Source organism: Furipterus horrens, unplaced genomic scaffold, assembly GCF_987537825.1.
Source record: "Furipterus horrens unplaced genomic scaffold, mFurHor1.1.pri manual_scaffold_5, whole genome shotgun sequence".
Taxonomy (NCBI): domain Eukaryota; kingdom Metazoa; phylum Chordata; class Mammalia; order Chiroptera; family Furipteridae; genus Furipterus; species Furipterus horrens.
Window position 1 is genome coordinate 193993095 of NW_028327175.1, and position 17384 is coordinate 194010478.

Sequence of the window (17384 nt, forward strand, 5' to 3'; positions counted from 1 at the left end):
AAAAAAAGGGTCCAACGGGGGACTTGGTAAAGCCAAAACCACGGGAGAGAAGTATATGTGGTAACATCAGTGCTAGGGTGAACAAACTTTACAGGCACTCACTCCATAAACAATGACAGACATTTGCATTCTTGTGTTAAGAGAAGCCAAAGTGTGTTTCAAGTATTTAAAACCAAACTCCCAAGAGCTATTTGACCATGTTGATACTAACTTGCTTGCCTTGATCAACTCAAAACACGTAATTCTTTTCTGAAACAAAACTCTAAACAATATAGCATCTCATTAAAAACCAAAACAAAAAACTCAAACATCTCCATCAAGACTAAAACGCCCAGTTTGGTTCAGAGACGACAGACCTGCCATGGCTGTAACGGTTTTCACAACGCTGCGTGTGTTTCATCTAATGCAGGGCACAGACAGAAGACACACCCCTGGAACAATCCTCATCGTTCCTTCCCCTTTACCAATGCCCCAGTGCCCCTCTACACACACACCCAAAAGGATGGGTCAGTCCTGCCTATTTTAGCCCAGAAAAACGTGTCAGAGATTCTCTCTTCTTTTCCATCCTCCCTGCCAAGGAACCTCCGTCAGCTTTCAGCTCAACAATCACACTAACTTCCTAACCAGTTTTCCTGCTTCCAGCCTTTCTCCTCTCCCTGTCCACTCCTGTTCCCAGGGGACCCCCATGCTACAGGGCTGTCCTGTAAGACAGTACTTTGATGATATTACAATCCAATTTAAAAAGCTTTTATGGTTCCCCAATGCCTGTAGAATGTCCGGTCCTTAGCACAGAATTCAGACCTGACATTTACATGCCTGCTTCTCTGTGCTCTGAGAGCAGGATTTATATCTCCATAACCTCTGATTTCCATGCATACAGTAAATTCTCAAAAGTAATGAAAATGGAAATATCATTTGATCACAAGATCTGGAGTTCAGAAAAAAAAATCATATTGCTGGACTGAAGTGGCCACACTGAGGAAGCAAGGGAATAAAGCAGGAGACCTGCAAGGGCGTTCTTTATATTCTTAATCCTTATAGAATGTAATATGTTTATAATAACGGTTTGCTGACTGTAGGACTTTTCTGGACCAAAACTCAATTCACAGCCCAACAATTTCAAATTTACACAGGCGATAACTACACCCAATACTTGAAATTGGGAATATCAAGTCTCAGGCCTGAAGGTACCCTAGAAGTATGACCGGAGGAACCTGTGCAGACTGAGTAAAAGCCAAAGTGGTGAAGGGCAATCTCCTCTCTGGCCTAGATCCTGGCACTTTTCAAGTGGGTAAGAAAAGCAAGATCAGCTTGGAATAGGCAACGTGAGCCAACAGGCCAGAGATGAAAAAAATAAACAGAACAGTAAATGTCCAAAACAATATAATGCCTTTCCAATGTACGTTTTGTTCTCAAAATACACATGTTCGATAATGACAATGGACAAAGATTATAAATCTACATGTAACGAGCTTTCCTGCTTTTTGGATTTTACAAAGAAATAATCCTCTTAAATGCTATATTACGAGTTAAACCAAAAAAAATTACATATTGATTTACAAAAATCAGTGCACTGGGGTCACTAGAACATACTTTCAATACCTTCCTATCAGAAAGCTCCAGAGGTCTTACATCCCGTATCTTGAATTCGATTGTATCATAACAACCTGTTCTCTTTAACTATTGGACTCACTATGTGTTCTCCTCTGTCCAGTGCCGAAGAGCTCGTTAATTACCTAAGCTCTATCTCCATAGGTCTTGTTAATTACCCGTCTCCTGTCTCAGAGGACCTTGTTAATAACTTGTACAGTCTCTCTAAAGAGGTCCTAACAACACATTAAAATTAAAGATGCTTTTCTTTTAGCACCTGTCAAGTGCTGTAAATTGAGAAATTTTCACATCAGTTTATTAGTCTACAGTAGTTTTTGTGGATTTTTTTTTTTTGCTTGTTTTCTTCTCTCACGGAGTCTTTCTGTATCTCAATCTCTCAGCTCAAAATAATAATAACTTAGCCAAGTTTGTCTTTTCTGTTACAGAGCTTTTTATGTTTTCAATTTTGAAGTCTAAAAATATCAATTTGCATTAGTGAGTTAGCAAAAGTATGGCATGGTTGGTATCTGCAAATTAACCCATTGGGAAATGGACCAATTAATGAGAGCTATTATAATGAGTATTAGGATGACAAAGGGTAAAAAAAGTTTCAAGTAGTCTCTGGGGAGTTAAGCGTAAAGTTCTAGTTAGTGGGAACTGATCACATTGCATATTTCCCGTTCCCAGTCATGGTTTCACTGGATACATCCTGTAAATCCCTGGGCACTAATGGATGAATGGAGCTAAAAGTCATCTCAGAAGGTTTTGTTTTCTGCCTCATAAATGAGGGTACAAATTTTCAGCTGTGTAAAAGATTTATGGCCTGCCATGAATACCACACAAATTATCTTTAATACTAGATGACTATGAACAAAAAGTATTGCTATTAAAATAAACTTTATGCGTGTTAAGGTTTATTATGCCAAAGACTGAGCTTTAAACTTATATAAGAAAAAAAAAAAAAACATCTCCATAAGGAGCATTATATAAATAAAGGCTTTAAAGCTAAGAAAAGGATCTTTTCTTTAGGATCATTAACTATAACTTTTAAAATTAAGCTGTAAGCCTACAGTAAACAGTCTATCATTTTTTACGCACATGTTATATAACTTCATAATAACGGTCCCATGCTTTTAAACCTATGGTGATTTTTTTGATTTGTGAAAATTAGAAACACATTTAAACATACAGTCCAGGTAACCAATGTTTGTAGTTTCAAAGAAAGGTGTGACACCGCCATAGACAGGACGCGACTAGTGCAGGGAAGAAAGGAGGGAGGGAGGAAAGAGAAAGAGGGAAGCAGGTCAGCATGATCCCAAAGGGCGACGGCACAACATTATACAAAATTATAAAATATCACTGAGAAATAATATTTGATCTTAGACACTATTTCTGTACTGCCCTAAAAAATAAATGACTGGTCGAAGTTCACCAGCTAAGTAGAAGACATATTCTTTCACAGCAAATACTGCAAATGGAAATATGTGCATATATGCTCTTAATAAAATCAATAATATCAAGAGTAATATTATAACACATACCATTATCATGGAGCGCCTGAGTACTCGCTACAGGGTACTCACAACTACAATGGGGCAGAAACGAAGGAAGGGGAAGCACATTCTTTGTGGAAGTCACAAACAGGTTACTCCCCCCAAATTCTCTGACAGAAATACCTTCCTTAAGTTCCAGTTCTTTGATAACCTGCTCCTCTAACATTAAACATTAGCTCATCACACAGAGTATGCTTATATTATTGGTTACATTATTTAAATTTCAGAATAAGGTATATGCAACCAATATTCTCCTTATATTAATGAATTCCCTTAACCACGAAGAGTTCTTCAGTTCTACCTGACTCCTGAGAAATAATTCATCCACAGATGCCATCAGTATTTAATAGTTGGACATTTCTGCCTCATGTTCAATGCCTACTATAATTTAGATGTTTCTTAGCAGTAAGGCCAAATCTCATATTCCTCTTCACATCAGTTTTTGTCAACCTAGTCTTCTTACCATGCCCTCTGCCTTACTCAGGACCCTGTAAGCAAAGCGAATGTGACTAAGTTGTCTATTCAACTATGAGAATACAAACGTAACTCCTATTTCCTGTTCATCAATAAGTACTTACTGAACTCCTATGAAAGAAATGATTTTATTTAGATCAGCGATGTTTAAATTGTCTGAGAATCGGTGGGAAGTTTTAAGAATGTTGATTCACTAAAAATTCTAATGCAGTCTGAGGGAGGACACCATAAATCATAGCTTTTTAAAAATCCCCAGGAGCCCTGGATGCCCAGCACTGGTCTAGGTTCTGTGGGGCACTGAAGAAGACCTGGCACAACCAAGAAGCTTGTACTCCTTAGGAAGGAGGACTGAGAGAGACCAAGACACAGTCAACACGGTACAGCAATTACGTTTTTCCGTATCAGCAGAAATCCAAAGGGAAACATCACATTATTACCAAGAGAATTAGAGCTTTTAGCATCAAGGGTAGATAGGCTTAGGACGCTCAGGTGGATTCAGAGTACGTTCTACCCGTTCTACCTGTTCTACCGCTGAGCCAAAGAATGGAGACAGGAAGTCTTAAAAAGGCCTTAGGGTAGAGAAGTAAGGAAATTAAGTGACCAAGAACAGAGAAATAAGGAATAGTTAAAAAAAAAAAAAATAGTACAGTTAAGACATAATAAGCCTTGAAAAATGTTAAGAGTTTGGATTTGGTATTGCAAATGACTGGTTCTTAGCTTTTTTTGAACTAGGCTTTTTAAAACTGAACAAAAGGGCCCTGGCCAGTGTGGCTCAAAGGGTTGGGCATTGGACCACAAAGCGAAAGGTTGCCAGTGCGATTACCGGTCAGGGCATGTGCCGGGATTGTAGGCTTGGCCTCCAGTCAGGGTGTTCTCTCTCACATCGATGTTTCTCTCCCTCTCCTCTCTCTTTCTCCCTCCCTTCCCCTCTCTCTAAAAATAAATAAATAAAATTAAAAACAAAAATCAAAAGAACAAGAAACCATGGAACAAAGGGTACTACTATGGCCCCTGTGCCCTAAGTGCTAAATAATAATCATGTTAAGTGCTATAATAAATAAGTAAATAAAAATTTCGGTAATACTCCGAGAATTCATCATTCAGACAAGGTTCAACTGGTACCCTTGGTTAGGCAGCCTTCCATACATTCAGGGACCCGGGTTGTTCCTAATCTGGCCTTCTCAAAGATCTCCAGTCAGCTAGTACAGGGTTCAGCAAACTAATTCTGTCAAACAAATAATCATAAATATTTTTGGCCTGAAGGGCTATACAGTCTGTACTACTTATTCAACTAGCACGAAACTAGCCATAAATCGGTTATTTACAGAAACAGGCAGCAAGCCAGACTGAGACCCCAAGTCTGGTTTGCCAGCCCCCCAGTTTTAGGGTACGGAGGCAGAGAGACCATGGTATTGAAAATGGCATAACAAACGTCTAGGTACATTTGTGTTTGGAAAACTATATCCTGAAGTGCAAAACAGCATGACGTCACAAACTGTGGGGTTAAGCACACCACAAATTAGTTGATTCTGGTGATGCTAAACTACCTGTGATTTATCATTAAAAACCAAGAGTAAAAGCCATTTTAAAACACAAGTCAAACCAGTGAAACGATGATCATTCCAGCGACACTCCCTGTGCCTGCGTGTGCGGGGGTTCTGCGGCGTGCCAGAGGCAGGCACCCAGGCTTCTTCGAACCAGCGTCTGCAGCCAACACAGCACTCGGTACGCGCCACACCCCGCTCAGTCCCCTCGGTCACCGCTGAACTGCGCTGAAGTCGGGGGGCGATGGCGCTCCGGCCAGCGGGACAGACGGGAGGTGGTACACAGCACTGCCAGGCCGGGCTCACATGAGGATGTCCCACCGTGACCCTCCCCTCTCTATCCCTGCGGCATGACCTCGGAGGCCGTATAGCAAATGGGGGCGTCCCAGGAAGGAAGGAGCCCGGCTCCTGAGTCACGTGGGGGGCAGAGTACCCACTTCTCTCACCCCCATCTCAGGGAGTTAGGCTGTGCCACAGGGAGCCACAAACGCCCGCGGTAACATGCCACTGACATCTGGGGTTATTATGACTGATAACCTCTTCTAATACAGACCTCTTAATAAACTCCAGCAACGTGCTATGTGGGGTAGGAATATTAAATTCTACCAGTCCTTGAAAACTCACGCGGGGTGTTAACCCATGTTCTGCTGTGCATAAAAACGCGCACATCTGCCTTTCTGCACCTGCTCTCCGTCTATCGCAGAGACGGCCGCAGCCCACCCGCGGCTGGAAGCAGGAGACGGGGAAGTGCACAGCCTCTTAGGAAGTCAGACTGTTCTTCCGTGTCCACGGACGCAACAGTGTTTCTCTAACCCCGGCTACCTACCAAGCGTCCTGCCGGAGACCGAGGGCAGAAAGACGAATGACATGCAGGCGCTACCCTCGGCTGCTCGTGGTGGCGGGAGGGAACAGAGTGGACAAGGGGACAACACAGGAAGTGAGACGGGTAAGAAAACGCTGCGGCACAACCGCCTCCCCCAGAGAACGAGGGGGACTTCAAAAGAGGGGCCTGGAAGAGGTCAGAGACTGAGCATTGGCGACCTCGGGGAAAGGCATTTCAAAGAGCCCTGCGCTCTGTGGAAGTAACCCCACAAAAAGCCTAACTCGTTTCCTTCATCAGTTTCATGCAAGACTACCTATGCAACCTATTCCAGGAACAGAAGCAATGGTGCAGTATTTTTGTGATTTACAAGCTGATTTCTTCAGGTGGATTTTACTGACACTAAGAAATAAAAACCCTACCTTCTAAGAAAGTGTTCCTCGGTGTTTCACCTTTTTTTGGCATTAGGAGACTTCTCCAGTTGTACTCACACCCATTCCTCACTCAGAGGGTAGTAAGAGTGCTCGGGCACCGGCTCAGCCACAAGAGCAAAACCCGGCCCCATGGCTTCGCGTCTTACCTTCACTTTGTTGGGCATCCTCACAAACTGCAGTCACAAGAGTCCAGGAAACTCTGTGAATAGGGTCTATTTAGCACTACTGGGGAAAAAAAATAATTCACAGCGTGTGTCCTAGTGATGTGAGTCTACAGCTTCCAAAGTGCATTCGGTTTGGATGTTAATGTGAGGAACCTAAACGGTCCCATCTAACTGAGGGAGGACACTGGGAGCACAAACAGGGGTTTGCTGGTAAAGCTACCTCCAGTACAGCCTCCCGAATTCCACTGCAGATAAAGCTGCTTTCCAAAAATGTGCACTGTACTCTCTTCCTGGATCTACTTATAGTCAATCTTATTGCTCAGAGCTCCTTTATTGCAAATGCTTTGAATTGACCCCAAAGATGGTTTATGACACAAGAAGAAACACTGACCTCCAGGAATCTACAAAGGTTTCTGGCCATGTCATCTCTGGCATCTCACAGAATATGAAGACGAAAGGATATTAAAAAAGAGAGCCTGAAGGTTTAAAAACCTATATTTTTAAATACATGCTTGTTATCATTTTATACATATAACATGAAACAGCTCCAATTTTGAGAGAAGATGCATTGATATTGAAGTAACCCGAAACAAAACCTAACCCTGACAAAATGCCACACTTTTAAATCCGTGGCATTCCCTGTAAACAGCCCAAGTACAGGGCAATTAAAGGTCCGAGGATTCCTAGTTTCCATACGCTGTCATAATTTAAAAACATTATCTTCCTACCATTTCCCATTTTCTTTGACTCTAAAATAATATAAATTGCACAATCTCTAAGTTATCTTAGACAGTGGTTTTTAAACAATCTTCAAAAAAAAAAGTTCAATAAAGGAGGGAAAAAAGAAAATGGATTTCTGTTTACTATACCTGCAATTCAGGAACAAATGCAATATTTAAAGTACACTATGTAAAATCCCAAAATAAAATATTTGAGAACAGCATATCAAAACTGTGGGCTCCTTAATAAAATATTAATGCCGTAAGATAAAAAGGTATTTCTTTGGCGAATAGTCTATAAAGAAAACTGACTAATACTTTCTAAAGCCACAGCAAATGCCCATTTATTGCTAAAAGAAAACCAAAGAAATGCACACTTCCCTCTGAAAGGTTTAACCGCATGTTGCAATGTGCCATTCGGTTCCAGGAGAGGTGGGAGTGTGCAGACAAAGGGGGGCTGTTAACACTGTACGTCATGATTATAGTGGGACAAAGCAAAGCACTGTTTTTAGTACAATTTGACACAAAATATATAAAACATACTAGCAGCCACCACTTTGGGGGTTCCCTATGTGGGGCCTGGCTTTGTACCTTGTACTTAATTTATCATTTATTGTCAACCAATCCTACCAAGTAGGAATTATTTCCCTTGTTTCCAAGGTAGAGATGCTGAGATCGGCATTTTACCACGCGCTTCTCTGGTAACTGCTTAAGAGGGCAATAAATCCATCTTAATCTTTGCTTGAGGTTTCCTTCTGCGAAGTTCATAATCTTAAAGTTATATAGATCCAGCTTGTACTAGGAATAAGAAAAGTACTATCATACACATAACTGAGAAATAAACTTTTGAAAATCTTTATCATGATAGTGATTATGTCTATGACTCTAAATCATTATATATTCTTTGATATATTTATAGTACCCACAAGGGTCCCTGAATTCCAATAAACAGTCACAAATAAAATTACTTCTATATAGCCATTTGAAATAAGGTTAAGCTCTATTATGAAAATCATTAATACTGAAGCTAGTGTTTCTTTTTTTTTAAGTAATTTATTTATTTGTTTATTTATTTTTAGAGAGAGGGGAAAGGAGAAAGAGAGGGAGAGAAACATCACTGTGTGGCTGCCTCTCACTTGTGCCCCCAAATGGGGACCTGGCGTGCAACCTAGTCATGTGCCCTGACTGGGAATCGAACCAGCGGCACTTGGTTCGCAAGCCGACGCTCAATCCACTGAGCCACACCAGCCAGGGTTAAACCAGTGTTTCTTAAAGAATAGCCTATGGGCTGCTATTGGTCCATTAATCCTCTCCAGAGAGGCCGCAGACTCACTCCTGGAAAATCATATATAGAAATACAACCTATCACTCCCATTTCTGGCTTGAATGAACACTCATTGGTGACTCTCTCACCACATCTCATCAAAAGTTATGCCCTTCTCTCTGTAAGTTTCGGTGAGCTTCTGACTCGCCTAAGTACACATAGACTAGGGTAGAGATGAAGAATCTTTCGTCCTAAACTAAAAAGTTCAAAGATGTATGCAACACTGTCTGACTCCAAAATCAATTATAAAAATAAGATAAGAATTGCTTTCAAGTAAACTGAAAAAAATTAGAACATTCGAGTATTTTTAAAAGGGGTATTTGATACTTTCAAGTATAGTATTTTTCAAAATAGTGCACCTTCCCCCATGCTAAGCTTACCTTGAAGATGGCATTATATTTGAGGCCCTGAATTTTGTTGTAAACGGATTAGTTGACTCATAATCAAAATAGTCCTGACGATTTTCACTAAATGCATTAGGTGATTTCAAGTCACAAGGGCTACTGGCTGCCCCGTTGTTGAGCTTATCAGATCTCCTGCTGTCTTTTTTCCCAGTCACTCTTTCAAACAGGCTGACTTTCTCCCTTTTCTCTCTTTTATTTTCTTTTCTTACTTCAGTGGATTTTGAAAATAAAGTCATGCTGCTGTCCCAGGACTCAGTGCTTTCTTCAAATGGATTTTTCTTCCTTGGCAGTGTTGCGAATTTCTGGGGTAATGAAGCAGTCACATTTGTAAATGGGTCATTTTGTCTTCCGAAAGACGATTCGCCTTCGTCCACTCTGCTGTCAGGGTGGTTCATTTTAGAAGTATCAAAGCTTAATGTTCTTCTGTGTGGAGATTTGAGACTTCCTGCAAACAATTTTGTAGTCAGTACATAATCAGTGACACGTTACATCACACTATTTGACACATTCTGTGTGCATACTGCTGCTTTTAGAATGAGAGCAATTAGCTATTTAAAGTTTTAACCTTTAAAATAATCAAAGAAAACAATCCTAAAATGATGTGGGATAGCACTCTGAAGTATGCAGGCTAATAATAATTAGTATACTGATAGACAATCAGTGATTTACTCAGTTTGGAAAGTTAACAACCACATAAACAAACCATAATGTCAAAACTAAAGGTTCTACTTGGCATGACAGTGATATAAATTCTCCAATACTTTTTTTCATCATTAGTATTAAATTTACTTTTTTACAATACTTCCGAACATAGGTTTTTTATAGGAACTTTCTGATTAAATGAAATATTCACCTATGCTTCAGGCTTTCCAAATGGCAGCAACAGCGGTAAAAAAAATGAAGCCAGTCCATGAGCAGTGACTGGGACTCATTTTTATTATTATCTAATAATATAAGTACAATAATGCAGACAGGTTCTGCCTTTAACAAACCTAGCAATTTAGAGGCTAGTAGATACTCAATAAATATTCGATCACTAAATTTAGAAAATACTATCAAGAAACTGTAATTTTTATTTTCTAATTTTAGAAGCTGAACTTTAAAAATTATAAAGGGTATTTCAGGCCACTGAGGATACAAGTAGAAAAAATGTGTCACTTACCACTTTCTGGAACCGCTCCAAAGGAATCTATCTGGCGTCCAAGAAGATGCGCTTGACCAATGGGGCCACACTTCAGTTTCTCAGAAGATACGTGAGTCCCAGTTAAATCAGACATTGAATGTGCTGAAGAGAGTCGCTGAGGACCCAAAAGGAAAGGCTTTTTTGGTTTGGATTTAATCTGTATTTCACCGCTTGAAAATTCAGAGTTGGCATCAGTCATGTGAGAACTTGGAATGATTGCAGAAGACGTATCAGAAAATGTCCCATCATTTTTTCTACCTTTCATCTTATCTTTTAATTTTGCAAAAGGAGATCTTGTTTTGTCCTTCATCGATAAGTCAAACATACTTGCGGTCATATTGTTCCTCATGAACTGAATATTGACCTTTATCTCACCCCTGTTTTTGGCTCTTTTTCCTTGTTTGGATTCTAATCTAAACCACCTTAAAGAGAAAGAAAAACTGGGTTGTAACATGTAATGAAGAGAGGATATCAAGCTTTGCTGTACACAAAGAGCTTCCTAGGTGAAGCTACTATACACGAAGGCGGTCTATGCAGTGGATAAGAACATGTCAACCAGGGGACTTCTGGCTTTATTCACTGCTTAGTTTTTAAAAACTTACCACTGTCTCTGGGATGTGACATATACTAAAGAAATGGGTCTTTAGTAAGTCTGAAAAGGTTTTCAGATAACCTTTTCTTTCATGATTTGAAAATCATTCACATCAAAAATCCTTACCAATGAGAGCTATTTATTATGTTTCCATCTGGGATAAGTCTTGCTAATTTCCTAAAAATAGTCTGTAAAGCTAAAAGACACGAAGGTACAGGCTCTGAAAGAATTCATCAATACGACCTATAAAATGATAAATGGCCGTATTTTTAATAAATAAATATTCAGCTCCATCCAAAAATGTATTCCATAAAAACTATTAAAAGAATTTTCTTAATATTGGAAACCATTACATATAGTTTACTAATTATAAAAATTGCACATGATGTAATTTGGATTAATATAAAATGGGTCAAAGCCTTTTCCTGAATAAAAAAATGCAAAAATAAATAAAATACAGGAAGTGAAAATAGCAATAAATCTTATAAAGAGTTTTCAAAGGAAAAAAAAGTGTAAATGCTTCCTGTTACAATCTTTGTTTCATTTACTATTGCTACTGTGACAATACTGAATAAAAATCATTTTACTTGGAGCCAAATATTACGATTTGAGTCATTTTGCTGTGATATGCCCATTGTCAAATGATGAATAAGAAACAAAGTTGCTTTTGTTCCTAGTATTTTTATCCATGAGAAAGTCTCCAGTTGCCAGTGTCACTAGTGGTCATTTTATAGGGCAAACAGCCCCAAAAAACCAACCCTGCAAAATCAAGCCTAGGAGACAGTTTCTACAATGTTTTCACATTACTTAACAATGAGGCACAATATTCATTCCTGCGGACAGGTTATTATTTAAATACAGCTCTAATCAAGTGTCCCAAATTTTCTTAGCTACAAAGGAACTGGGATCTAATTTTACATTAGCTTTTTCCCTCATTGTTATCCACAGAACATGCCAGAAAAAGATATATTTGCTACATATCATGTGCAAGGCTGGTTCACAGGTCTTTCCAGGAAGGAGAAAAAACTGGCACATACCATATAGGTCAGTTACATCTTAGCAAGTAACACTCAAGAGAAGTACTTTCTTGATTAATTTGGAGCAATTCAATCAAGTAAGATCTTAGCTGCATCAAAACAAGCAACTTTTTTTTTAAAGAATAGCTTATAATATAGAAAGCATTAACCTGATTTACCCTAAACTGAGAAAATCCTTTATCTGAGGCAAACAGTAAAATCTAAAGATGCAGAGATGACAGCAATGAACTCTGTGGAATAGAGAACCTAAAACACAGACTTGAGAACATGAAAAGTCTGGAATTGAAACAAGGCTATATACCCAGTTATTAACTTAGTTTTGGGAAACAGAACCACTTTCAATGGGAAAGAAATACTTCTTATGAATGGTACTACAGAAATATTCTGTGATGGCTCAGGCTTTACAGAAAATAGGTGAATACACTTTGTAAGAAATGTACCAAAAACAAAACAAAACAAACAAACAAAAATACCCACGCCTGTAGGATTTCTATGTGTATAGCAAATCAAAACAAATCAAGAAAGAAAAAAAACACCAATAAAATAACCCAATAAATGGTGAAGGTAATAAAAATTCACAGAACTTTACTAATAAGACCAAATAAATCATCTACTTTAACACTCTTATTTCAGAGATGAGGAAAATGAGGCACAGAGAATATAAATAACGTCCAATGTCAGGTTCAAGTCAATAAAGAAAACATCCAAAGCTGATGGGTAACATCTGCATGAAAATAAGTTCTTTCCTCTGTGATGAACCAAATATGTTAATAAGATTAAACGTGTAGATGGTCACCTATTACAGAACACTATTTATTTAATCAGGAGACATGACAGCCAAAGAAGAAGGCAATGCAGGTTTCCTACTGCTAGAGTGCAAACTCCATGAAGATAGTCTGCCTTGCACTAAATAAACATTAATTGAATTATTTGCAGAACTGTATCCTTAAAACAGCCAAGCTATAACATGTGTATGTGTTTTGCATTGTTTTGTTTTTGGTAGAGAACACTAGAGACTTAGATGAGCTTTAAAGAATAAAGCAAGTCAGTGCTTGAATACAAACTGTAAATATACTATTTCCCACACTCCTCCTATCCCCCTCAATAACAAAAAAAAAAAAAACCTGCAAAGAACTTCAAATATACTAATTTAAAACATAGGCATGACTAATAGCTTAGCTGCCTTGTTTTGAGAGTGGTAGAACAGGGAAGTCTTAATGAGACCTCCAAAAATCATCCCAAAGATAAAACTTGCTTTCCCAGGCTTCAAAAAGATAAAACGAAGACACAGCTTTTGGGGCTTAGTGGATTAATGTTGATTTTTTTCACCTCTTGAGTGCTGGATTTAAGCTATATATGGCCTCTGTTCAATTTTTAGTGGGCACAGGTCCATGTTCAAAAACTACCACACATGTGGGAACTATTCCCAAGCAATTGGTGCTGTGTGGTCAGAAATGGGACAAGATTGGCAGTAAGGGTGCCAGAGGCCAGGACGCAGGTGCACTGCAGAGACGCACACAAAAGTCCTAAAATCAGCATGTGTTTGAGTCATATCTAACTCCAGGGACTCTGATTATTATTACTTTTCATGAGCATTAAAAAAAAAAAAAAAAAAAAATCAACATCACCCACTTCTGTTGTAAAAAAAAAAAAAAAAGTCAATAGACATTACATAACAGCATGAACAATTTTACCATTCTATTATTAAACATTGTAGTATTTCCTTAAATCTCATGCCAGAACCAACGCAGACACCCATTAAAGTGGGAGATACAGAAGTTCTCTTACTAGGCTCCACTGAAAGTGTGCAGGTTCAGGCCCCTTTCCCCACTTCTCCTTAAAAGAAAAAAAAAAAAAGGTACTGAATTTAAAGGTATAAAAATAAGTTAAATAATAGTCTTGGCTGTCACATTTCTTTGCCTATCATGACACAGCTGGAAGACAAGCTGTAAATACCTGTCTTCAGTGTCAAGAGTAAAAAGTGTCACACCCAGCAGTTTCATGGGACTTCTAACTCAGCTGGTAACCTTCATCATTCAGACGGGTTTTCTCAAAAGCACTTGGGAATATGCTGACAAGGTTCAGCAACGTGCAGAATATTAAATATCTTTCTTGCAATACACCAGTGGCTCAAGTCTGTCTCTTACTGTGCCACATGTACAGCTGTGCCGCAAAAGGAAACTATTAACTATATTAAAAAACTAGAAATATTACCAATAAAAGATACCTCATCAAATATGTGGTCCCCATTTATCCACAAAGAAAGAAAATGTTAGGTATTTAATAACATGAAAATCACTTTGAAAGCAATAACGCTGCAAGCCCTGTTGATAACGCTTTAAAGCATTTCCCCCCAAAAAAGTCCTAACCAATTTTATATAGTAGCCAATAGAGAATTTCTATAGGGAGACTGCAGTATCACTGTTTACAGCCAAATGTATTATAATTATGATGTTGACCAAAATAAGGAGTAAAACAAGATGCAACTTTAAAAGCTTATTTTGTTCTCAGAACCTCTGGGTTCACAGTTGGGCCTACTTTCACTTGGAAAATTGACATTTCAGAGAAGGCCTGTAATACATCATTCATCACCAGTAAGAGTACTGTCAATGCAGTATGAACACTGAGGTTACAATATACTTAAAAGTTTACATTCAAAACACTTTGCATATTATATATTAAGTGTCACCCGAAATCGGTAATGTGAAACAAATTATTTGATAAGTATCCATTTTCAATTTAAATCTGATGAACTCCTCAGAGGAAACGGAATACCCCTTGGCAGGTATCAAACAGTTTCATTAAAATCACTGACATATATTCAACGTTACACTTTTTAAAACCCTTTCCTTGCTTTTTTCCTCACAGTATTTTCATCTCCTTAACTCATCTAAATATTTACCATTGTTTGTCTTGCATTCCTAATAGTTCTTATCTCGCTACCCTTTTACCCTACACTTTAAGTCTTAGGTAAACACCTGAAGCAAAAAAAAAAAAAAATTTTAATAAAAATTAAAACTCCAATCAAGAGAAACTTGCAGAAAGATATACATAGAAAAAAACCCAAGAGGTGGCTGTTTTAAAACATAAGAAATTAACATAAACATCAAGAAAGTTATCATTATAAAAAAGTTTCTAAAAGGGTAAGTAAATTTCAGTTATGACCGAAATAAACAGCAAAGTTATTTTGGAAATTTCAGTTCCTCTTATAAACTCAACCTGTATTTTTCCTCGCATTAATTCCATCAATTATCATGTTCTCGCAAATTAGAAAAATCCTGTTTAAGGAAGAGGTGAGTATACCTATCTCTGAAAACATACTATTTTTCAATTAAACACATAACATCCTAGTGTCAACTCACATTATGGTTTTCAAAATTAGAATATATCTCTCCTAAGCTCAAAAGTCATATTTGAAAAGCCATGTTCTTCCACTGAAGATGTCGTTACATCATTTCATCACAAGAACTGAACCACTGTCTCCACGCCGACAACACTGAATATGGTGGAAACACACTGGCTTTGCAGAGCTAATTCCGAAGTAACACACCAGCTCCAATACATTGTAAATTCAAAGGAAAACGTTAGTGTATTCAAGGTTGAGGATGTTTGTACATACTTATAAAACTTCTTTTTCCCTTAAATAGCTTGAGACTCCATCAAGATGTACTTATCCTGAAAAATGGTTGCACTCAAATAAAGGCCACTGTGTTTGTAATGTTGAAATGACATAATGAGTTCTCAATTTGGTAATTTATCTTTTAACAGCTTCAGAGTTCAACGTACATATGACACTATATTGGCAGATTTCGTTTTCTGCTATTCCATATCCCGGGAAATTGTTACGTTTAAACACAACAATTCACACACATGTTGTTGGAGCTGGTCAACACTATGATCCAATCTTGTTATAAGGAGCGAAACGGTTCGGATTTACTTAAAATCCAGTGCAAAACATTCAATTATTTCAAATGAAAACCTCAAACAAATGAGAGTCAGGGACCATTAAAGACTCCTTTTTAAACATGCTTCTTCACAAGGGCTATTTTTACTTCAAAGTCATGCAAATATGGGTGCTTCAAACTGGGTCATATTTCAGTCCATGCCCCTAGTATACAAATAATCTCCAAGAACAGAAAATCCATCAATAAGATAATAGTTAAGCTCCCCCAAATAAAAAAAAAATTTTTTTTACATAACTTACTCTGTTTTCCTTCTTTGTTTGTCCTCAAAGATGTCATTGAGATTGATTGCCACCTGCCCTAAAAACTTATCCAGCCCCACCAGGGACCTGTGCATAACCACGAGGAAAAGGACGTACTTCTCCGGATTGCCCTGCATGAGCAAACCAGGGAGCTCAAAGGAGGCCTCCTCCTTCCAGACGGGCTCCAGGGTTTTCTCGGCGACAGAGGTGGAGTACTTCTCCTTGCCCAGCTGAATGATAGTGTATGTGTCATTGGTGCCACTTTTGCCTTTCGGCCTGAGACCTTTGGCTTGGAGCACTGTGACCTGCACGTGGGTTGGAAACCACTTTGGGGCTTGCTCGGACAGCAGCATCCTGCCCCCTTTTCTCGGCCCCGGGTTCCCAATCTCAGGCGGAGCCCCTCCCGGGGGGGAGCCTGGTCCCTTATCGCTGCATCCTAAGGGCACTTAACGGAGACGGGCAAACTCCCAGCTGCCCAGCTTCCCCAGGGCTCCTCTGAAGGGGCCTCACGGGCGCAGCCCCGAGGCACGGCCGCTCTGGGGGGGTCCCCTTTCTTCAGAAGCACAGGGGCCCACCATCACCTGGCCGCGCCGGCCCCAGAGATAAGCCGGAAGCGGCGGGCGGCTCCGGGCCTGCGGGCAGGTGAGGCCTGGCAGCCACGGCCCGAGCGGAGGGCTGCGGAGGGGGGAGCGCGCCCCGCGCCCCGCCGACCAGAGGCCCCCGCCGCCTCCCCGGTTCCGGGCCGCCCCGCCTGCCCCGAGCTAGCCTGCCAGCGCGGCCCGGCTCCTCCTCCCGACCCCGGTAATACGAACCGCCGGCGGCTCGCGCGGCCTCGCTCCCTCTCGCAAACCTCTCCCTCCTCCTCCCACTCCCCTCGGCTCCTCCTCCCGGACGGGGCGGGTCGCCTCGGGGTGGAGTGGGACCTGGGGCAGGGGACGCGGCGGCCCCGGCTCCGGCAGGCCGCAGCCTGCAGGACAGCGGGTACGGGGCTCGGCCCCGCGGGGCCCTTGGCTCCTAGCACCGGGCGGGAGGCGGCAGCAGCGGCACTTCCGGGTTGTCCATCTCCATGTTGATCTCAGGAACGCAACGGGGCGGGGCCGGGCGGGGCCGCCGGGTCAGAGGTCAGCACCTCCCTGGTTGCTGTGGCGACCGAGGGCGCACAACGCGAGCTCCCTTAGGAGGCTTGGCGCGTCCTGGGTAGGTGTGCGCTCGCTTCTCAGGCCTGGCACAGCGCTGGGCTCTGGGGACGTGGGGGCCTAGAGCGGCCGGCGGGGGACAGTCGTGCCCCGGGACCTGCCCGATGTGGCGAGAGACCCGATTTCAGTCTATGGAAGCTGCCTAC

General features: G+C 40.5%; 1 protein-coding gene across 3 annotated transcripts in view; it reads right to left on the reverse strand.

Moving 5' to 3' along the window:
• The window catches only part of RAB11FIP2 (RAB11 family interacting protein 2), a 34169-nt gene extending 17102 nt beyond the window's left edge, over positions 1-17067 (reverse strand). The window contains exons 1-4 of one of the 3 annotated variants that reach the window (XM_090278674.1): positions 16043-17067; positions 10189-10631; positions 9003-9471; positions 7127-8096 (exon numbers count right to left, since the gene is read on the reverse strand). In XM_090278674.1, coding sequence (XP_090134800.1) covers positions 8063-8096; positions 9003-9471; positions 10189-10631; positions 16043-16395 — 1299 coding nt within the window. In that variant the 5' untranslated portion in view covers positions 16396-17067 and the 3' untranslated portion in view covers positions 7127-8062. Of the gene's footprint in view, positions 1-7126; positions 8097-8225; positions 8634-9002; positions 9472-10188; positions 10632-16042 lie in introns of those variants that run through there. The other 2 variants (XM_090278672.1, XM_090278671.1) reach the window with 2 other exon arrangements.
• Positions 17068-17384: the final 317 nt, after the last annotated feature.